Source organism: Pleurodeles waltl, chromosome 10 (assembly GCF_031143425.1).
Source record: "Pleurodeles waltl isolate 20211129_DDA chromosome 10, aPleWal1.hap1.20221129, whole genome shotgun sequence".
Taxonomy (NCBI): Eukaryota; Metazoa; Chordata; class Amphibia; order Caudata; family Salamandridae; genus Pleurodeles; species Pleurodeles waltl.
This window is the reverse complement of record NC_090449.1, coordinates 513,218,274-513,242,591: the sequence shown is the minus strand read 5'-3', so window position 1 is coordinate 513,242,591 and position 24,318 is coordinate 513,218,274. Positions and strand designations below refer to the sequence as shown.

The 24,318-nt window shown below is 42.9% G+C and overlaps 1 protein-coding gene across 2 annotated transcripts in view; it reads right to left on the bottom strand.

Moving 5' to 3' along the window:
* Nucleotides 1-24,318, bottom strand: part of LOC138260785 (cathelin-like) — a 211,905-nt gene that overhangs the window by 147,960 nt on the left and 39,627 nt on the right. Inside the window, exon 2 of one of the 2 annotated variants that reach the window (XM_069209238.1) lies at nt 9,187-9,294. The exons of the other annotated variant lie outside the window; for it this stretch is intronic. Within the exon in view, the coding sequence (XP_069065339.1) occupies nt 9,187-9,294 (108 nt within the window). The remainder of the gene's footprint in view (nt 1-9,186; nt 9,295-24,318) is intronic. 2 annotated transcript variants of the gene reach the window in all.

Below are 24,318 nucleotides of genomic sequence, written 5' to 3'. Positions count from 1 at the left end.
TACTAGTATATAGTTATATGAATAATATATTATTAACTTCTTGTACGCTATTCAATCTTTAGAAGAACCTGGTTTATGGAAAGCTGTAGGTTCCTGGTTTAGGGGGTCATTACGACCTTGGCGGGTGGCATCAGCCGCCCGCCAAGATCTGACAGCCGTGCAACCGCCAATGCGGCCGCATCCCCGCCGCGGCCATTTGGAGATCCCCGCTGGGCCGGCGGGCGGAAACCTGGTTTCCGCCCGCCGGTCCAGCGGGGATCACGGCCGCAACATAGGAGCCAGCTCCAAATGGAGCCGGCGGTGTTGCGGCCGTACGACAGGTGCAGTTGAACCCGTCTCGCTTTTCACTGTCTGCATAGCAGACAGTGAAAAGCTGCATGGGGCCCTGTCAGGGGGCCCCTGCACAGCCCATGCCAGTGGCATGGGCAGTGCAGGAGCCCCCAGGGGCCCCAAGACTCCCCGTTCCACCAGCATTTTCCTGGCGGTGCAAACCACCAGAAAAAGGCTGGCGGTCGGGGACTCGTAATCCCCTGGGCAGCGCTGCAAGCTGCCGCGGTCGTAATACGCCTGGAAGCACCGCCAGCCTGTTGGCGGTGCTTCTGTCATTTTAGCCCTGGCGGTCTCGTACCGCCAGGGTCAAAATGACCCCCTTAGTGAGTTAGGAAGGGGTTTTAGACAGGTTGGTAAATGGCTAGATAATTTGGTTGGGAGCACTCTAAGACTAATTTTAAGACCTGTAATATTCATAAAGGTTTGTGTAATTGTCTTATACCTTTTGTTAAAATTCTCCAAGTATACGAAAGAAGAGTAAAAACAGAGGTTAAAATGGTTCAGGTAAAAGGAAGATATCCTTAGAAAATGGAAATGGAGATGGAATGTTTTAAACATTTCTCCACAACCAGCTGAAGATGCTGAAGTAGAATTCCAGAAAAAAACAGAAAGAGATGACAATACCGACTGAACTTCACAAAAGCAGGGGTCTCTAAAGGCTCAGTCATCTCACCCATGCTTTTCAACATCTACATGAAGTCATTACCAGCAATGATCAATGAATTTCAGCTCACATGCAAATGACACATAAATACTCCTTAAACTGCAAGCCCCAAGGACATTGAAAGCTCAAAAATCTTCCATTGCCTCAGAGCTGTTGATCAGAGGATGACATGGCGCCAATTCAATCTGAATGCTTCCAAAACAGAAATACTCACATGTGGCAATTAGAAAAAATTATGACCCACTCTGCGCCTGGCCTGAAGGTCTGGTAAAACCTCCTAAAGTATTTTAGGAAGTAAGAAACCTTGGAATTACCATGGACTCCAAGTTAACATTGAATGCCCAAGTGGACAAATTAGCGAGATCAACCTTCAGCACAATGAAAACTCTACAACACATCTTCCCCAACCTGGGATTTCTACACGAGGTCCAGGCTACTATTGGCTACTATCGGTCTTCTACTATCTAAGCTGGTTTAGGCCAATGGCCTCTACCATGGATCATCTCTATCAACTATGAAAAGAATACAGCATGTAGAGCCACAAGCCCACATCTCCCCTGCCTTTAAGGCACTACATTGGTTACCGGTTGCCAGAAAATCGACCTTCAAGCTGCTTTGTATCACCCACAAAGCAATACATGGAAAAGGACTGCTTTTCATCAGGAATAAAATCAACAAATACATTCAACAAAGGAACCTCCGCTCAAGAGGCAGCTAGCCTCAAAACCCCACCATACAAGAAAAAGACAACAGGTGGTATATCTTTCTCTGTTCAAGCGGCCAAACTATGCAATCCATTACTCCAGATATAAGATCCACAGATAACTATCTTATCTTCATAAGACTACTCAAGAGGTGGCTCTTTCCTACATAACCACCATACTCATATAGCAATGTACAGTATATCCTTGTGTATATAAACATTTATAATTTGATTATATGTATATATCTAGATATGTGTATTTATTTGTACAAATATGTATAATAACTATGTTTCTTTAAAAATGTATACATACTCTTTAGGCTTGCTTAACATATTTATATATTACTTATGGTTAAATATATATATTATTCTATGCTTAACATGATCATAGGTTATTGCATAGTTTCTATATAAGTTGTTTGATTAGATGCTTATGGGTCTCTGTTGTATGTATCTATCACAAAAGGCAAATATTGTCATAACTATTTATCAACAAGCACTTCACTATTGAAATATCGAGGAAAAGATAAAATAAAAAATATATATAGTACACACAGTCACCCAGTGAGGAGCTGATATCACATGGCGACAGGGAAGATGAGCTGAAAGTCTACTACACAGAGTGGTTTTCCAGCTCTGTTTTGGAAGCTCTGGGCAGCCTCTATTCAATAGGAGGAGTAAAAACATCCCAGTACATCAGGGGCAGCCTCAGCAAGCTTTTGTTTAACTTTTTTTCTGGAAGAGGGTTGATGTTGGAGGGGGCAGCGTACCTCTTAGGTAGCTCCCGGCACCAGGCCTTGCCCCCTCCAAGACCCACCCCTTCTCAGACATTTTTTAGCGTGTTGGCAGGTATGAGGCAGTGATAAATGAGATAAAAGCTTTTTGTCCCACAGAAATGCGTTTTAAAATTTGAACTTAGGGGAAAATAAATATCAATCCTTTCCAAGTGCTGGCTAGAATAAAATGACTAAAAAATAAGAGTGATTTAGAGAAGCATTTGTGTTAGTATTAAAGCTGAGCAAAGTTACTGTGATGCTGTAAAGTGTAAGTGCACCTTCTGGCTGAACTAAAGTTGCGCATTGTGCAACAGTGACATCTGGTGCTCTTTACTGGAAGTGTCTTCTGATTCATAGTGCAGAAATGTTCAATAGTTCCAATAGATATTATACAAGCTCTTACTTCACACTGTTCCAGATCTATTTTTAGTACCTGCTTTTAATTTGAGATTTGTAATCTGAACTTTACCTTTTCAGCTGTGGAGCGTATTGTTTTTCCAGCATCAAACAATATAATGAGAACTGCCCAAACATCTGACCAGAGTTTACTCAACACCATAAGACCACAATGGGATAAATACACTTATTCTGTATGGTTTATTGATTTCTTGTGAAGTATTTTTTAAGCTTTTGCGCTGTGTTTGAACTGATTGACTCTTTGAGTCACCAACTCCTGATTACATTAGCTTCTCATTAATGTTCATGAGGCAATACACATAATATGGTCTCTCAGTAATCTATAATAAGCAAAGGCTGTGATTATTCAAATATATTCTGTTCAAAACATCTCTTACATAATGTTTGAAATTGTAACTCAATGTTTAGGTACTATGGAAACATTTTTCTTTTTTACTCCATTCTCAAACCAGGAATGCTTTTTTGATATCTTGCCCATAATATTAAAATAGATTATTTTTCCTGAGTTTGGTGCAATGTAAGCACAATTAACAATCTGAAAACTACAGTTACATGAAGTTTCATTAGCAACTGAATGTTTCAGTTTTTTTGTCTTTCCATCTAAACAAATATATTTTTTACAGGCGATCAGATTGGTACAAAGTATTCAGCACTTGACAATCATGTTCACATTGTTTACTTTGATGATCTCATACATTTGGCTTATTCTGTTTCTGGTAAGCTGTTAAAATCCACTTCAATTTATTGGCAGGTTTAGAAACTTGATTATATTACTGAAATATGTTTTCAATTTTCCCCCCAAAATGACTACTCTAAATGATATTCCAAGTACCACAGATGCTAATTCTAAAAGAGCTCAGAATGATCCTCCACCCCTCAATATGCCCTCATCTAGTACTGCACTTGACAATATTTAGAATGAAATAATGGCTATGCAACACTTTATGGACGCTACCAATAAAAAGCTTCAGCAAAGTGATGACAGATGGGTGGCAGTGGAAAAAAGAGCAGTGGAAGTGGAGCAGGGAATAAGCTATAACCAAGATGTACCACTTACATATCGGACGTTGGAAGATGAAGTAGCCTTATTTACTGTATGGAGCAAACTGAGGACTTAGAAAACAGTTATCATCATAATAATCTAAGGTTTTACGGCCTTCTGGAAAGAGCCAAGGGGAATAATACATTGGGTTGTTTTTTAAGAAGTCTTCACTTAAATTTCTTGGTTTGCCTGTTATGAATTAAATTGAATTTGCAAAGGGCTCATCATTTAGGCAAGTAATCTCCATTGTACAGTAGGAACACTAAAACTAGTAGAGCGATAATTGTACTTTTGGAGAATACACAACAGGTGATAGTTTTCACTGCCACTGAGGAACACAAACAAATAACTTGGTCTGGGTATATGATATACATATCAGAAGACTTCCCCAGAGCAACTTCTGCTAAGAAAAACTATGGCATTGAGGCCACCAATTAAAGAACCTAATATCAGATACTGATTGGCACATCCCTTCCATTTTAAGGTGACTTACAATGGTAACAATTTATTTGGAAGTACACATTCTGCAAAAAGAAAACTTCTCTAGCTGATTATACCTAATTTTGTAATGCTTCTCTAGTATGATATATCTGTTTTTGATCACTGAATTTATAGTGTACCAGCATGTTTGATATATTTGTATTTTGTAGGTAATCCTGTAATTGTGGTACACTATTTTATTTATCTTTGCCACATTATTTGGTTATATATGACATTCTTGTTAGTCCATTTAATTTGATTGTCTTCTTTATATTTGTAGGCTACTAAACTTTTTCATTGTAAGTTTTGTCATCTGCTCCAGTCTTTATCGAGATGTCTCTATTGTTAAAACCTTCTTTCATTCTTTCATCGTTTGCGTTCCTTTTTTACCTTTTTGTTATGTCTCTTTTCTTCTACTCTACTGTGTATTAAGAGGAACCATTCACTCTGAAACCACTGTACTATTGCCAACGTAACGCATACATAACTTAAACTATTGCTTAATTTTAGTGTTCTTTAACTCCATTATTTTTAGCCTCCTTCTTGTAATTAGAAATGTTTATTATAGTTTCTTGGAATGTTAGAGTTTAGGAACCCCAAATAAATGAAAAAGTTTTTTTAACTTATTGAATAGGTTGAATACACCTATTGCAATGATTCAGGAGATTCGCTTAAAGTTCTGATAATGACTCGGGTGCTCATAAATATAGCTGTTAACACAATACTTTTATCTATCTTGATTTTTGTCTCATTCAGAATAATTATTTATTTAAAAAACATAAGGATGAAGTTAATGGAATGAAACTGAGATATTCTTTTTTGTAGAAGGCAATTGTAATCAAATATTTGAGCCCATTCTAGATAGAAATTCCAAGTTTAGCTATACCCTTGAAAGAACTCAGAAGGCTTATAAACCTGGTATGGAAACAAGAACATTTTCTAATTCCTGGATAATCTGTGATCCTTTCTATGGGAATAAACATTCTCTACACCTGTTCATAGAACTCAAACTAAAAAATTAATTATATTTTCACTAACAAACATGTAACTGCCAATCAAAATGAATGTGAAATTAGTACTATATTTATCTCTGAGCATCCACTGATTATTACTATACCTAACCTCGACATGATTATTACAAAGGTTGGCAGATGGCAACTAAATGCTGTCTGTTACAGAGTTGAACAAGGTAGTAGTCTCCTTCATGATCAAACTGAAGTTCCACCCACACAGAGATTAGGCAGGCTGATTTTTAAATCTATTGACTCAAATTTGTCTAAATTTTTACAGAATTAGGAGTCTTATGTTTAGCAAAACTGAATTCCAGTGGAAAACTAATAAACACATTTCTGGTACTTACTTTCAAATAATATTCAACACGCTATTATAATTCACTTGACCAGTATAAAGGAAAAAAGATCCACCCTATATGATTGTTTGCATCAGGTATATCTTGGTTTGGTAGACTGGAATCAATAAAAACAATATTAGTTTCTACTATTTTGTAGGCATTATAAATGCTTGCATTCCACTTACCTAAATACTTCTTCTATTGACTCTACTTTATCAACATTTTTACCGAATAAGAGGAAACTTAGGATGGATGTAGTGAAATTAAAGAAAACTATATGGAAGAGATTGTTAAAATTCCCATTTAACGTTTTTCATATATCTTTTTGTTTGAGGTAACCGCATTTTTTTTGTTATAGACTCTTTTTGGCATCTTCTAAATTACTCAAGATTAACTCAGCACATGTTGGTCATTGTTAGACCTGACAGCCTTCCCTAACACTGTTTTTGCTGGTTTTAGGACTGTGCGCCCTTTATCACTGCTAGCCAGTGCTAAAGTGCATATGCTCTCTCCCTTAAACATGGTAACATTGGTTCATCCCCAATTGGCATATCTGATTTACTTCTAAGTCCCTAGTAAAGTGCACTGCATGTGCCCAGGGCCTGTAAATTAAATGCTACTAGTGGGCATTCAGCACTGATTGTGCCACTCATGTAAGTAGGCCTGTGTGTACCGTTTCACTGCCACTTCAACTTGGCATTTGAAAGTACTTGCCAAGCCTCAGACTCCCCTTTACCTATATATGTCACCCCTAAGGTAGGCCCTAGGTAACCCATAGAGCAGGGTACTATGTACATATGTGTTTTATATGTCCTGGTAATGAAAAGCTCCTAAATTTGTTTCCCACTACTGTGAGGCATGCTCTTTTCGTAGACTAACATTAGGACTGCCCTCACATACTTTGGAGTGGTAGATTCTGATCTGAAAGGGATAACCAGGTCATATTTAGTATGGCCACAATAGTAATAGAAAATCCTGCTCATTGGTGAGGTTGGATTTAATATTACTATTTTAGAAATGCCACTTTTATAAAGTGAGCATTTCTCTGCACTTAAAACCATCTGTGCCTTACAGCCTGTCTCAAATCAATGTCTGGTCTGTGCTGGTTGACGGCTCCCTTGTGTATTTCACCCAGACAACCACAAGCACAGGACACTCAGTCACACCTGCATTCATCTGCATATTGAATGGGTCTTCCTGGGCTCGAAGGGTGGAAGGCCTGACACTTACATTTCGAAGGCCAGTGGCCTGCCCTCACACAATGGACTGCTAAACCCCCTACTGGGACCCTGGTAGACAGGACTGGACTGAAAGGGGAACTTGTGCACTTCAAAACCACCCTTTGAAGACTCCCCCACTTCAAAGGCATTTTTGGGTATATAAACTGGGTCTCTGATCCCACCAAACTAGACACTTCTGAACCTACACCTGCCCCCTGTCAAAGGAGTTGACCAAAGGACTCATCTGGACTGCTTTGCTGTGAAGGACAGCTGTCCTGCTGTTTCCCTGCTGCCCTCTGACTTTGCTGAGGACTCTGCCTTTCCCAAAAGTGCTCTCCAAGGGCTTGGATTGAGCTTGCCTCCTGTTTTCTGAAGTCTCAGGGCCAAAAAGATTTAATCTCTTCAGGAAACTCCTTGAGCGGTGGAAATCAATGCACTGCCTGCCAAAATCAACAAAAAACCTGCATTGTGACCGAGAAATCGATGCACAGCCGACCAGAACAACGAAGCCCCGACTTCCCAACTGGAAATTCGACACAGCGCCTGCCTTGCAACAGAAAATTCAACGCACCGCCTACTGGATCGACGCAGCACCCGTGCCTTCTTCCAGCACGTCAAGGATTTTCCCTGCATCGTCCCTGGGCGTCAAAATTATCCCTGCATCGCAGTGGGGAACCAAGACTGCGTGCCGAAAAATTACGCAAACCCCCTCCAGTGTGGAAAGAAACGACGTATCATCTGTGCCGCGACAGAAAATTTGACAAACTCTTTATTTTTCCATGCATCTCCTCCTCTGTGGTCTCCGTGCGACGTTACTTTTGATGCATAACAGGTACTGTGTGTAACAAAGAGGCAACTGTTTATTTCTAAGGATTACTACTCTTTTAAACCTTGCAAATGTGCTATTTCAACTTGTACTTATTGGATCTTTATCATTTTTACCTTATTTTATTCAGATAAATATTATCTATTTTTCTAAACCTGTGTGGTGTACTTTTGTAGTGTTTTCACTGCGTTACTGTATGGTTTATTGCACAAATACTTTACACATTGCTTTTTAAGTTAAGCCTGACTGCTCAGTGCCAAGCTACCAGAGGGTGAGCACAGGATAATTTGGATTGTGTGTGACTTACCCTAACTAGGATTGTGGACCCTACTTAGATAAGGGTGTATACCTCTGCGAACAAGAGACCCCATTTCTAACGGTCAATTCTGAAATAGGAACCTTAAAATAAAATAACATTTCAGTGGTAAAAAGTTCAAAACATTTAGAAAACAATTTTGAAAAAGGATATTGTAGTACTGGACCTGAAGTTATCTTTTTCTATTGCTAGTATCGTTTTGGACACATTGATTGCGCCTACTGAATTAAGCGGTAAAAATTTAAATGTGTTGATTTATTTCAAACAGTAGACTTTCAACAAGTTACTTCATGTTGGAAAGATACTCAACTATCGTCTTTTCCTGCATAATGGAATGCTCTTTCTGAAGAACCTAGGACTTGTATTTACAGACTTGAAATTTCACTATTTTCTAAATAAATATTATTTAAGTGTAATAACCTTATGTACTGTCCTTATTTAAAATATATTTTATATTCATTTATGTATAGCTCCTCTCTGCCCATCAATGTTAGAAAGTTCATCACCAATTCTATGGCAGGCTCTCGTAGAATTTAATCTGCCAAAAATGTTGTCAGACCAATCACACTCGACTGGATAGCGGTTCTGCCACCATGGTTGGAAGAATCAACTCCACATCATGGATACACTAAATTATGCGGTTATACTGCTGAATGTGTAGACAAGGAAACACCTATTTGTATGCAAAGCTCAGTTAGCATTCAAGGCCTTCTTTACCATTCCTCCATCAGAGGTTGATAATTCATGTACCAGTGCATTTGAATGAATTAAAACTGTTATACTACTGCAAAAACACAGTTCGGCTTGTTGTGTGTTTTAATAAGTGGGCGATGTATATCCAATACTGTTGGAGCAAGGCAAATAAATGCTTGCTCTTTGTGCTGCCTTTTTCCCTCAGGTTATCCACCATGTCTATCTGGTAGCTATCATTGGTGTGTGGCCTACAGCATTGTGAAGCTATCAAAGAGGAAGAATGCACCAGTATACAAAACCAATAAACAAACATATTAGAGAATTTATTTATGCAAGTAGTGTGGTCTTAGTTTTAAACTTGAACCTACCCCTTTACTTCCATATTTGCAGTCTTGAACATCATGCACCACCGGTTTCCGACAGTCTGTCTCTTTGACTGTAAAGGTGATGCTGAAGTGAACTCCCCAGTCAAAGTTCTGCAAAGTAATGAAGGGATGGAGGTAGTAAGGCGGTATGGTGTATGTATGGGTGTTGTACTTGTCTCAATAGCCTTAGCAACATTTTTAAAGTAAACACAGTGGGATAATGATAGGTGTATGCATCATACAATGACTTAAATATCTCTAAAAAGCGAGGCTACTGAAGGTGGACTAATATGACTTCCTCCAGGTAGGCCCCAGCACTCATTTTTGTTGACTGGAGCATACTTTCATCAACAGACTTTATCCTAGAGTAAGAGAAAAAGAACAGCAGAAGGGTAGAATGAAAGAGGTAGAGTAATATAGGAAAGGGTGATAAAGGAATAAAACCGGGATGGTAGGGAATGTAGATCATTGGAAAATGTGGTATGAGGTGGAATCAACACTATCCAGCTTTGGTGCTAGGCACACCCAGTATTTGACAGTGCAGGAGGCAGACAGCAAACGAAAAACACTGTTTTTGTGATATTTTTTGACAAACAAAGCACTGCCTATATCTGGACTTCTTGCCTTCGGGTAGAACCTACGAAAAGGCCATTAGGTTGTACCACTCATTTCATGAATTACTGATAGAATGCCTTCTTTCTCATGTTGAATGAGGTAGCAATAGGCAATGATCCTCGCCAAGCAGCAGGTCCAACATGATGCACCTATGATATCAGTACTAACTGTAACCATTTCCCTAACACTTACATGATAACATAAGCTCTACATCTCCATCTACAGATATCTTTACCTGTAAACTCTTGGTCTACCTGTCCCCTGCAGCGGGGTATTTAGCTACAGCCAGGTGGGACATGGATGGCATATGTGCAAGTGCTACTTTTATTTGTGTAGATTGTGTTGGTTACACGTAGCCCTAGCCACACATGAATCCACTATGTTCTTCTAAATCCAAGTAGTGTCTCAGATGGAGGATGAAGAGAGAACCAGACAGCAATGTGAGTTGCATGGCTACTCCAGGGCAGTCTAGTGATCCTTTGGGGTGAATGAGAATATAGCTTGTGGAGAAGAGGAAACAGATGTTCCCTTTGAAATGTCTCTGTTGTTTCCTTCCACAGTGTTTACTGTAAGTGAACACGGTCTAATGTAATTAAGTGAGCAAGCCCCTCTCTCTTTTGGACCTTGTTTTAGGTCTGTCCTCAGGGGGCTCCCAACTTCACCCCACCTTGCTGCCGACACCTCAAGACAAAGACTAAGGGCCGACCAGTCTCGGAAGAATAAGAAAAAGGCAGAAACTTCCTGAAACTAGTCTTAGATGTGACAGATGAGATACACAAACAATGTCTGCAACTTTAGTATAAACATGAGATAGAAAACTCCTGCCAGTCTGCCAACATTTTTCTACCAGAATTTCACAGTGGCAACTGAAAAACTCTGCTGTACGAGAATCCACTGCCAACTTTTCATTGCTAGATTCAGGACTAGAAATCTGGGGAGCTTGGATAAACTACATTGGGGCTCTTCCTTGAAGGACGTAGCTGACTGCTTAGGAAGGGCACGGGAGTTGCCCCTAACGATGAATTGTAGTTGCTGCTACAACTCAGGAAAGACCTGCACCGTTCACACTGAAGGGCGCGGCCTGGGTGATACAGATGTCCCTGCAGCGTGATTGACTAGTGGAGATTACCGTCATGCTGTACACACTGTGCCGCTGAGGGAAGCTACATCCTAGATGTCTAAGGTGCTGAATGAACAGCGACCGTATTCCATGGTTTTCATCTGACTAACTTGTGCCGAAAAGGAGGCATACCCAGATACAATATCAAGTGACGCCGTACTATAACCACTGTGACTCTGAGTGGGCTCCTATCTTTGTTTGGGGGTGCCTTGTGTTTGGGCCCAAAGAAGAACCTCCAAAGCAAGACCCACTGGCTTAATAGCAGCAGGACTTCAGCACAAATGTTTCACCAGCATTACTGACACGTGCATGGACCCTTTCTGCATATTGAAATCATATCGGCTGGGCTGGGGCAGGGACCATGCAATCCTCCCTCTGGAGCTGTGCAAGGAGCACACTGCTTTGAGCGGAGTTATCCCACGGACTACTGACCCACGTATTACATCCACCAGTAGACAGAGAAGGTACTGAGCAAGTTGTGACCATTGAAGGTAACTCTTACCTCGTTGAACTTGAACCGAACTAGCTCTGGCTATTGGGTCTCCTAGATCACAGGAGGTGGAAAACTGCATGAAACAGTTGCCCCCAGGATACTTTCAAATGAGCAGAGTCCATTATGCACATTTACTGATTGAATTCTGTCCTATTGGAAAAACATGGGCTCTTTTCCAAGTGCACCAAGACCCAGAGATACGATGCCAATGTAAAATGTGAAATGCCAAAGCACTAGCATTTATTGACTGATGTTAGATAGTCTGTTGAAGTTTGAGTCCGTAAGCCTAGACGAACACACGGAGTAAGCCTTAGACTGCTCAACTTCACTGTCATGAGAGTCAAGTAAAAGAAGAATGTACTTGGTGCTCATTTTGAGGCTCAAAAGTACATGTTGTTTAATCCGAAGGACACCAGGGGTAAAAGGCTCTGATTGTCACAAGTTAAGCCCATTAGCCTTGCCTGCCCTAGAACACCTGAAAAAGTTCCCCCACCCCCACATCTGCATCTATCCCTACTCCTGATGTAACCTCTGAACCTACCTATACAGCGCTCTACCTGTACCACTCCCTCTCAGCCACTCGCATTCTGGTTGTTCATGCCAAGTGGCGACCCTGGACCTAATGGAATACTCAGATCACAGCTAAAAGTTGATTTGGGTTTTTGGGCAGCCTGGCAAACTCCCACCCTTTGTGCAAAGAATCATTTCGATTGCCCTTAATCATGGACTCCTAGCAAGGACCCCTCCTCTGTGCCCTTTTTAACAAAAGGTAACCACACAGATCAAACGTGCTGCCACCTTATCGCATTACTAGATACAGAAGGTGAAGCATGTTGCAAGTATTTTAGTAAAATAATCAGAAGCATGGATCAAGGAAATCCAAACCATCCCCTCCTACCAGACAGGTTTCAGATCAGGATGCAGCACCCTAGACAACATAGTGACAGTGTTTTTTTTGGCACAGCCTGCAATTACGCAGAAGAGCACTTCCCTTCGTGCCTGCTTTATTGACTACTCTGCTGCCTTTGATAAGGTTGACAGACACATCTTATGGAAAATATTGTATTCGTGAGGAATTCCAGCAGCTTTGAGGGCTCTAATACCTCAATACTCGGACACTCGGTCACAGATAAAAATACGTAAAGGACATGGGGTGTCAACGAGGATACCCACACATAGAGGTCTAAACCAGGGATGCGTGCTGGCCCCTGCCTTTTTCAATCTTTACGCAGTCAGCATTGGTGACATATTATGCATTGCAAGATCATTTCCACCTAGAACACGGAAAGATCACATTCAATTTTGCTATTTGTTGACAACCTCATATTACTGGCTCAAACCTGCATCTGCTTACAAAGAGCACTATGGAAATTACATGAGTTCAACCTGGATAATATGTTCACTCTCAGCGAACACAAATCAAAGGCAATTATTTTCGGGAGATAAGCAAATAAATGGAAAAAAGTGGTACTCAAGTCCAGCAATTTTTTGTTCCACCGCTGCCTATAACTACCTTGGTGTCTGGTTAATAGAAAAATGCTCCCTAAGACTTTTATTGCATACTTAAGACATAGAGGGCTCGGTCTTTTTTGCGGTTTATGCAGACTTCATGCCAAATTAGGTAGTCCCACAGCCTCTCCAGTTTTAACTGTAACTAGAGCAAAACGTCTTCCAGCACTGACATACGGACACCAAGGGCTTCCAGGCTGCATTCATCCACCCCCTATCTGGTTCAGTGTAACACACATAGAACAATATTCCACCTGATGAACAGCACCTCCAAGACACTCTGAGTTTGTAGTTCGGTCTACTCAAAATCTAGTTTGTAAAACGGACCTCTTAAAATAGCGCCATCTAGTTACCTGCGCAAAGATGAGCAGCTTGAAACACCAACCCGTGGTCTAGCCACTTGATGGAAGTAGTTCACGCTTTTGAGTTCGGCCATGTATGGGAAAACAGGCCGACCAGATAGAGTCTAATATCTGCCTTTAAACCACAAACAATACTGATAAGCCAAGTGGAAGGCACCCTGGAGTTCGCCAGGAACAAATCTTCATCACTAATCATGGAATCCTATAATTCGTTAAAATATAATATTATTTAAACGAACATATACGCAAATCAATACGACTATAAATCATGTGAATGAGCTTTATGCTGGTCCCAATTAAAGAGTATAGATCATCATGGACCTCTGGATCATACTCTACTTTAAGATGCAGGCTTTGTGACTGTAAATATTATATGAGGCATTTATTAATCTCCTTTGCTGCTGTCAGGCGTCAGCAGAGAGCTGGAAATGTACATAAAACAGACTGTGCTCACTACTAATCTGACTAACTGCAACGAGGCAGTAAGACGTTGTCTGAAAAAATGGATGTATCTGAACTCTGTCGATATGCAAAATATTTACCAATTTAAAAAAAATATATATATGAATCTTTTATATGTAAGCTTTCTCAGCTTTTTTAATGTTTTATGTTTTTAGATTAATTTAATTCACTCCCTATGTATAACTTGCACAAGAATTCACAATTACTCTTTATTGCTGTGTAATCATTTTAATCAAATACAATACAAGTTACTTATTTACTATAAAACACTTGATCCTAACTGTAACACTCCCCTTTAACCTATGCTTGCCTCTACATCTGATTCTAATAGTACCATTGTTTACAACCCTAAGAAATGTCACTTTGTAGTTTCCAAAACATGGAATGTTTGCTTCAGTCCAATGTTTTCTTTTATTCATTATTACATTAAAATGTATGTTTAGTATTCCTTTATGTTGGATTCATCTGCATGGCAATTATTTATTGTGGCTTCTTTATTTTGACACCCATCTTTGAGATCTAGAGGTGCCAGACCATAGGCTAAGGCTCCACAACAGAAATAACAATAGGCTGTCGGCTTCGATGGATACATTTGTATCTTTTCAATAGGTATGAGAAAGAAACGGAGAAAACTCTGGGAGACAGACGGAGAGTGGATAAACAGAGAGGAGAAACTACAAACGACCCAATGGTAAAGAATTAGGGAAAGACATGTAAGCTAAATCATATCTGGAAGCTTAATGGCAGAACAGAACGGTATTGTACCCATTGACCTTTGAGAGGCATCAGTTTGTCAGGGCAACTACTGACTACAGGTGTGTTTTCACATATGTCTGGGAAATTTCAAGAAAATTACACAGAATTATGCATAATTACGCAAAATGCCAGATTGGAATTTAGTGTCATATTTTATCTCAAAATGTCTCATCTCAAAATGTGTCCTTGCATCCATGTTTGAAGTGAGGATTCACTTTTCACTAAAAATATAGGCCCTCATGACAACTTCGGCTGTAGGCGCCGAAATACTGCCAGTGCTGGTGGTCTTAAGACCGCCCTAATATGACTGATCTCTGACTTCTGCCCAAAATCGGGTGGAATTCCGAGACCAGTCGTGCTGGTGGTCGGTGGTGCAGAGGCGGTACCGCACGCCAAACAGAGACCGCACACCATATTACAACCCATAATATGGTGTGGCGGTGTCCAGATGGCGAGGTGCTGCCAGCTGTGGAAGCGCCATGACCCATCCCCTCCCGGATGACCTCCTTGACAAACGAGGTAAGTCGATCGTCTGACAGGGGAGGGTGTGTGTGTGTGTGTGTGTGAGTGCGTGTGTGAATGTCGTGAATACGGGGGGAGTGTCTGCGTGTGTGAGTGATTGTGTGTGGACGGGGAGGGGGTGAGTGTTTGTGTGAGTGGATGGGGAGAGCGGGTGAGTGCGTGTATGCGGTGCAAGGGGTGTGTATGTGAATGTATGTATGCGCTTGGGGAAGTGGGAGTGAATGCGTGCATGAGTGCTGTGTTTGTGTATGTTTGTCAGTGTGAATAAGTGTGTATGTCGCATTTGCGTGTGTGAGTGGGGGTGTGTTTGTGTGTAGAAGTGTGTGAGTTCATGTGTGCGGGTATGTGGACATGTGTGCGAGTGCATCCTGGCGACAGGAATGCTTATTCCTGTCTCCAAGGTGCAAGACCACCAGCCTTTTCTGGCGGTGCAACTGCCAGAAAATGCTGGCGGTCTCCTGCCTCATGATACCACTAGCAGTATCACGCCATCTGCTGTGCTGGAAGTGCTCACCTACAGCCCTGCGGAACACGGTAATGTGGCGGGACGGGTGGAGGCTCAGCAGTTTCGCTTCGGCCAAACCGCCAAACTCCTAATTTGGCGGTATTCACCGCCAGCCCATTGGCGGTGACACAGCCACAGCGGCCCAGGGTCGTCATGAGGGCCATAGTGTGAAAAAGACTAGCGCTGCAAACAGCAACTTGCATTCTGGTTGTTTGCATTGTTCCCACAATACATCTTTGTGGCATAATTATACAACACGACACAATGCCGTCATTTTTGAGAATTTAGCATAACAAGGTTAATCTAAAATTATGTGTTTTACGTTGGTGTAATTTAGAAGTTAAGTAAATAAACAAGTGTGCAGTTCTTTAATGAAGGTACTGGTTCCCGTACTTGGTATTCAGGTCTATAGAGGTCGTATACAAAAATATTTTCGGTTTTGCTACATAAACAGAATTATGAAGATCTAGAGTTCACCAACATATACATAAGGAGAAAATAAGTGTGTGCCTGTTTCTTAGAGAAAGGGCAGACTGGTCTTATTAGTGATAGTTTCAAATTAGAGGTAGCCATGGCCTCCTACCAACTTTATGAAAGGCAGGCTGAACAGCTTTCTACAGACAGTCCCGTGAACATTATCCTACCTTTTGAGGTGCAGTGTCAAAGGGTCTAGCTCGTGAACGATGTCACAATAGGTGTCAAAATTCAAGGAAGACATCATCAAACATTTTGAACTGCAGACATGTCAGCTCACCAGCAATATGCAGGTGTCTCACACATTCGTGCATACGTCCACAAGTTTTTTCTTTTACACACACAATGAAATATGTGACTGTTATGCAAGTGGCTGGCAGTGCTAAAGCAGGTTCACAAGCATCGGAGGCAGCTGACGTGCTTATCAGATTAACCGGAAGCACACCGGAGATAGAAAAACAGCAGCGGTACCAGGAGCAGTCATTCTCGCTGTGCCTGCAGTAGCACTCCGATGCTTAGCTTCCTTTTCTAACAGAAACTATAACTTTCTGCTCAAGGTTCAAAAGTAAGGCACTTGGGTGAGATTTATCCCGACTTTGTGCTACCACAAAGTCATATAAAGTGGTGCATGGTGGTACAAAGATTTGATAAAGTATATACTTTTCAGCACAAAACATTTCTTGCACTGGAACATTGCCTTTAAGTAGGGCAAATAGCGCTTTGTGCTGCTTGGGGCGTTCCTTGGTGTTCCTTGCGTGATCCAACGGTACCATCCATGGTTTTTAAAGTAAAGTCTTATCTAAAAACCAGGATGCACTGTACACCATATTCAATATGTTAAAGTTTGTCTAAGCATAGTATGTTCTACAGGAATGGTATTCGTTCAATATAAAACGTATGCTCGACATCATAAACACATCTTTGAACCATGGTGCAAAAGTTTGTTCCTGGCGCTAGGCAGTCTCTTTGTGCACCAGCGTCGGCGGGAACAGAGCAGCAGCAGGTCACTTTTAGTAAACATGGTTCTACGCTGCTCTGTCCCGCAGCACAACACAGCACAACTACCTTGCTGGCTGCATTGCACTTTTTTGTAAACCTATCCAATAGGCTCTCAAACAATTTTTAAGATTAAGCTGCTGTCACGACAGCTTTTGCATAATATTTATATGTTGCCCTTGGAGAAGCTTGTGCATGCGTTGCACTTTTTTTTGCGTATTTTAGGGTTTTTGTTGTGGTGGCACTCATTAATTTCTCTTTTTTTTCAGTAGCCCTTTCAAATTCTTTTTTTAATTCCTATCTACAGTTGTTCACAATCCTTTCTCTACATTCTTTAATGGGCTGTGTATTGGAAGAAAATGTAAACATGAAAGTGATATAGGACCCCTCGTCAGATTTATTTGAATTGCTTTCTGCTTTTATTTCTGCCAGTCTGATCCGTTGGGTCATGTGCTTCAGAAGTACTTTTTGTAGTCTTCTCCTTTTGTAAAGTGGTATATATGAAACACATTTGCATTATTATTTTTAAGCAATGTATCAACTGTGGTAAATCATAAAGAGGGTGCCTTTGTCAGGACTATAATAGTTGTGTGTCAGCCATATGCTGAAATTGATCCATGTTAGAACCACAACAAGGATGCCAGGTCTCACACATGTCCCCCCCACCTGAAAATGGGGAGAGCTACGCAATCCCTTGGGAGTTCTCTTCACTAAGGTGGAAGAACCTGGAGAGACCATCTTCATTGGCGTGGTCTGCTTCAAGATGGTGTTCCACCTCAAAGTTCATTCCCTGTAGGGAGATCTACCACCTCAACAGTATGGGGTTCTCATCCCTCATCTGCATTAACCATCTGAGCGGCCTGTGATGTTTCTGAACCCGGAAGCGAGTGCCAAACAGGTATGACCTTAGCTTCTTCAGCTGCCATACCACAAAAAAAGCTTCATTTTCTATTGCGCTCAACCTCTGTTCCCTGGGAAATAGCCTCCTACTAATAAACGCTACAGGTTGATCCAGGCACTCTTCATTTAGCCTCTATAGCATGCTCTGAGGCATCTGTCTGTACCACAAATTCTAGGGAGAAGCCAGGGACCTTGAGCACAGATGCCATGCACATGGTCTCCTTTAGGGTGTTAAAAGCTTTCTGACATGCCTCTGTCCAGACCACCTGACGTGGCTGCTTCTTGGAAGTCCGCTCTGTCAAGGGGCCAACAATGGTGAAACATCCCCTGATGAATCTCCTGTAATAACCAGTGAGGCCTAAGAAGGCTCTCACTTCTGTCTGGGTCTTGGGGGGGGTTCCAAAGCCAGAATGGTCTCAGTTTTGGCCTGGAGGGGCTGCACTTTGCCACCTCCTACTTGGTGACCCAAGTAGATTGCTGAACCCTGCCCTATCTGGTACTCATTGGCCTCGATACTCAGGCCTGGCCCTGCGCAGACCCTGAAACACTTCCTTAAGGTGGCACAGGTGGTCCTCCCAGCTACAGCTGAAGACGGCAATGTCATCTAGGTAGGCATCATTTAAGTTCTCTAACCCAGCCAGGACCTGGTTGACCAACCACTGGAAGGTGGCAAGGGAGTTCTTCAACCCAAAGGGCATTACCTAGAACTGGAAGTACCCTTCTGGTGTAGAGAATGCAGACCTCTCTCTGGGCCCCTCCGTGAAGGCAACCTGCCAGTACCCAGACATTAAGTCAAATGTGCTGAGGAACTTGGCAGCTCGAAACCGATTGATGAGCTCATCACCTCTGGTGACTGCACTGAACCCACGTTAGTCCATGCAGAACCTAAGTTCAGGTGTGACACCTAGAGGGGCAGCCTCGGGTACCAATTACACCTGAATCTTGGAGACCTCCTCCTTAATGCTGGCTCTAACCTTATCAGGCAACCTTTAAATGTTTTTTTAAAGGGGGTTGTCCCAGTATCAATATCACGGATACACCATATAGTGAGTCCTGGGGTTAGGGAGAACAAAGAGACAAACTGCCTCAGCAACAGGTGGCAGTTTTTCTGTTGGTCCAGGGTCATTTTAAGGGAGAGGCTAACCCCCTCCACTGACCTATTCTGCTCTTTGGAAGATAGGAGGTCGGGGAGAGGATCACTCTTCTCTTCCACCACATCACCAGTGACCAAGAGCATGGTAATCTCAGACCTGTCAAAGTGGGGCTTCAGGTGATTAACATGCAGGACCCTTAAAGGGTTCCTAGGAGTTTTGAGGTCCCCTAGGTAGGTGGCATCTCTCTTACACTCCTTTACCTCACAGGGACCAGACCAGCAGTCTTGCAGAGCTTTAGGGCTCCATTACCCACAATGTTTAGCCAGACAGAAACTCAACCAGCGTAGCATTCTGGTCATACCAGTGTTTCATGTCCTTCTGGCCATCTTCCAGATTCTCCTGGGTGAGTTTCCAGAAGCTGGCTGTTTGGTTGCGAAGGGCCAGCATGTAGCTGACAACATCCTGGGAGGCCCTTCCAGGAGCTTGCTCCTAGCCCTCATTCATCAAACTGAGAGGCCCTCTTATAGGGTGCCCATACAGAAGTTCAAACGGGCTGAAGCCAATCCTCTTCTGCGGTACCCCCAGTAAGGAAACAACAGGCATGGCAGGAGGACGTCCCACTTATGCCTCATCTTTTCCGGTAGACCCATAATCAGGTCCTTGAGGGGTTAGTTGAACTTCTCAATCAAACCATTGGTTAGGGGTTGGTAAGGAGCAGAGAGCTTGTTGTTTACCCCACACTCCTTCCACATGTTCTTTATTTAATTGGACATAAAGTTGTACCCCTGTCAAATCCCTCCTCCTTAAGAAACCATACACGTATAAAAGTCCCCATCAGTGCCCTGGCAACAGCGGGCGCAGTCACAGTCCTCAGAAGGATAGCTCCCGGGTACCGGGTGCATGGTCCACTGTTAGAAATGAGGTCTCTAGTTGGCAGTCGGTTTGCATCCTGTCGAAGTAGGGACCCTCACTCTAGTCAGGATAAGGGAGATACCTGCTCAGATAACCCCTGTTCACCCCCTTGGTAGCTTGGCACGAGCAGTCAGGCTTATCTCAGAAGCAATGTGTAAAGCATTTGCACATAACATACAGTAATATGTGAAAACACTACAAAAGGACACCACACCAGTTTTAGAAAAATAGCCAATATTTATCTGTGTAAAACAAGACCAAAATGATAAAGATCCAACATACAGTGTTAAAGATATGAATTTTTCAAGATGTACTTAAAAATACAGTTCCTTGAAGTCAATAGCTCCACCTGGGGCTATCACGGCATCGTAATCACCAAAACCAACAGTTCAGGCCAGCTACGGCATTGAGGGCCAGCTACGGTGTCAGGAAGACCCGCAAAACAGTACCTTTTGAATTGGAGGGTGTTGTGATCCTCGTAGTGAGCTTCGGAGAGCGGCGTCGCTGGCATCACGGTGTCAGTACCAGAGTCGGTGCCGGAGTCATCGGGCCCTTGAAGTCACACGCGTTGCAGATCGAACTAAGGGATAATGAAGTCAGGAGTGCTGCCGTGGATGGCGTCGAGGCTGCGGTGCGAAGTGGGACGATGCAACGTGTGGTGCCACAGGTCATGGTGCAGGCAGCCGCTCGGTGTCAGCGTCCAGCAGCGTCGGTGAGACCAGGGCTGCGGTGTGAAGCGGGGCTGTGCGACGTGCGGTGTCACCAGGTCACGGTGCATGTAGCGGCATTGTCGTTGCTGAAGTGCTGTCGTCGGTAGGCCCAAGCCAGCAGTGCGGGACCGTGCTTCGTGACCCTCACGAGCAGTGTCCACATGCCCCGGTGCAGGTAGGGATGCATGGTGATGACACAGGAGTTGATGGTGTTCGCATCGGTGGACCGGGGCTGCGATGTGGGATCGACAGTGCTTTCTGTACCTCACGAGCAGTGTCCACAGGCCACGGTGCAGGCAGCGGTGCTGGTGTCAGCAGGAGTGGCGGCGGCGGAGATGCCCAGGCTGCGGTGTGAGCAGGCGATGCCAGAGTGGGGGGCCGACAGGTCGTGGTGCGATCAGTGGCTCCGTGCAGTCGTTCGATTTCGGCGTCAGTGAGACCAGGGCAGGGCAGTGCAGCTCCGTGAGGCGTCTAGGTGGTTTTCTCCTTGAACAGCTCAAAACACACAGTTCCCAGTGATGTAGGAAGAAGAAACTGAAGTCTTTGATATCCCTGAGACTTCCAACAGGAGGCAAGCTCTACTCCAAGCCCTTGGAGAACTTTCTCAAGCAGGACACACAGCAAAGCTCACCCTTTGCACTCTTTTCAAGCAGAAGCAGCAGGCCAGCCCAGCAAAGCAACACAGAAAAGGGACAGTACTCTTCCTCCAGCTCTTCAGCTCTTCTTCTGGGTAGAGGTTCCTCTTGATTCCAGAAAGATTCTAAAAGTCTGGGGTTTTGGGTCTTTTTCTTATACCACTTTCTGCCTTTGAAGTTGGCAAACTTCAAAGCAAAGTCTCAAGTGTTTGTGAGACCCTTCCTTGTCCAGGTCAGGCCCCAGACACACACCAGGGGGTTGGAGGCTACATTGTGTGAGGACAGGCACAGGCCTTTCAGGTGTGAATGACGTTCTAGCTCAGATGGCTCATCAGGATATGCAGGCTACTCCCCCGCCCCCCCCCCTTGTGTCACTGTCTAGAGAGGTGCAAAACAGCCCAACTGTCAAACTGACCCAGACAGACAATCCACAAACACACAGAGTCACAGAACGGTTTAAGCAAGGAAATGCCTACTTTCTAAAAGTGGCATTTTCAAACAGACAATTTAAAAACCAACTTCACAGTGAAAACCGAATTTGGCAGTAGTTCACTGTTAGGACATATAAAACACACTAGCATATGTCCTACCTTAACCCCTTCGCTGCCAGGTCTTTTCCCCTCAGGTGCCAGGCCTTTTTTGGCTATTTGGGCAGTTCGCACTTAGGCCCTCATAACTTTTTGTCCACATAAGCTACCCACGCCGAATTTGCACCCTTTTTTTCCAACATCTTAGGGATTCTAGAGGTACCCAGAGTTTGTGGGTTCCCCAGAAGGAGACCAAGAAATTAGCCAAAATACAGCAAAAAGTTTTTTTTTTTTTTTTTTTAAATGGGAAAAAGGGCTGCAGAAGGCTTGTGATTTTTTCCCTGAAGATGGCATCAACAAACGGTTTGCAGTGATAAAATCACCATCTTCCCAACTTTCAGGAACTGGCAGACTTGAATCAGAAAACCAAATTTTTTAACACAATTTTGGCATTTTTACTGGGACACACCCCATTTTTACTACTTTTTGTGCTTTTAGCCTCCTTCCAGTTAGTGACAGAAATAGGTATGAAACCAATGCTGGATCCCGGAGAACTAAACATTTCCTAAAAGTAGACAAAACTCTAAATTCAGCAAGGGGTCATTTGTGTGGATCCTACAAGGTTTACCTACAGAAAAAAACTGCTGAAATAAAAAAATATTGAAATTGAGGTAAAAAAACAGCCATTTTTTTCCACGTTTTACTCTGTAACTTTTACCTGCGATGTCGGATTTTTGAAAGAAATATACTGTTACGTTTGCTGGACTCTTCTGGTTGCGGGAATATAAAGGCCTTGTAGGTTTATCAAGAACCCTAGGTACCCAGAGCCAATAAATGGGCTGCACCTTGCAATGGGTTTTCATTCCATACCGGGTATACAGCAATTCATTTGGTGAAATATAAAGAGTGAAAAATAGGTTTCACGAAAACCTTTGTATTTCCAAAATGGGCACAAGATAAGTTGTTTAAAAGCAGTGGTTATTTGCACATCTCTGAATTCTGGGGTCCCCATACTAGCATGTGAATTACAGGTCATTTCTCAAATAGACGTTTTTTTTACACACTGTCTTACATTTGGAAGGAAAAAATGTAGAGAAAGACAAGGGGCAAGAACACTTGTTTTGCTATTCTGTGTTCCCCCAAGTCTCCCTATAAAAATGCTACCTCACTTGCGTGGGTAGGCCTAACGCCTGCGACAGGAAATGCAACATGGACACATCACTTTTTTACATTGAAAACTGACAGGTTTTTTGCAAAGTGCCAAACTGTGAATTTTGGCCTCTAGCTCAGCTGGCACCTAAGGAAGCCTACCAAACCTGCACATTTTTGAAAACTAGACACCCAGGGGAATATAAGATGGGGTGACTTGTGGGGCTCTCGCCGGGTTCTGTTACCCAGAATCCTTTGCAAACCTCAAAATTTGGCTCAAAAAACACTTTTTCCTCACATTTCGGTGACAGAAAGTTCTGGAATCGGAGAGGACCCACAAATTTCCTTCCCCCCAACGTTCCCCCAAGTCTCCCGATAAACATGGTACCTCATTTGTGTGGTTAGGCCTAGTGCTCGCGACAGGAAATGCCCCAGAACACAACATGGACACATCACATTTTCCCAAAGAAAACAGAGCTGTTTTTTGCAAAGTGCCAAGTGTGGATTTTGGCCTCTAGCTCAGCCGCACCTATGGAAACCTACCAAACCTGCGTATTTTTGAAAACTAGACACCTAGGGGAATCTAGGATGGGGTGACTTGTGGGGCTCTCACCAGGTTCTGTTACCAAGAATCCTTTGCAAACCTCAAACATTGGCCAAAGAAACACCTTTTCCTCCCATTTCGGTGACAGAAAGTTCTGGAATCTGAGAGGAGCCACAAATTGCCTTCCACCTAGTGTTCCCCCAAGTCTCCTGATAAAAATGGTACCTCACTTGTGTGGGTAGGCCTAGTGCCTGTGAAAGGAAATGCCCCAAAACACTATCTGGACACATCAAAATTATCAAACACAAAACTACCTTTTTTTGCAGGCGCACCTGCGTTTTTGGTCCTGGGCTCAGCAGCCATACAGGGAAACCTACCAAACCCAGACATTTCTGAAAACTAGACACCCGAGGGAGTCCAGGGAGGTGTGACTTGCATGGATCCCCTAGTGTTTTCTTACCCAGAATCCTCCGCAAACCTCAAATTTAGCTAAAAAAAAATCACATTTTTCCCACATTTCGGTGTGGGATCACCGCACCGGGACTAATTTCCTACTACCCAACATTCCCTTCAGTCTCCCAGTAAAAATGATACCTCACTTGTGTAGGTGGGCCAGGTGCCTGTGACAGGGAAGAGCCAAAAACATGTTAAAGTTGAGGGGGAACCAAAGCTGGTCGAAAAGGGCAGTTTGAAGAAAAAAAAATTCTAGGCTGAGAAGTGGGGCAGAATTTTTATTGATAAAGATGAGACAATGCTAGGTGGTAGGAATTTTGTGGATTCCTGCAGATTCCGGAAGGTTCCATCACAAAAATGAGGAAAAAAATGTGTGATTTCCAGCAAAGTTGGAGGT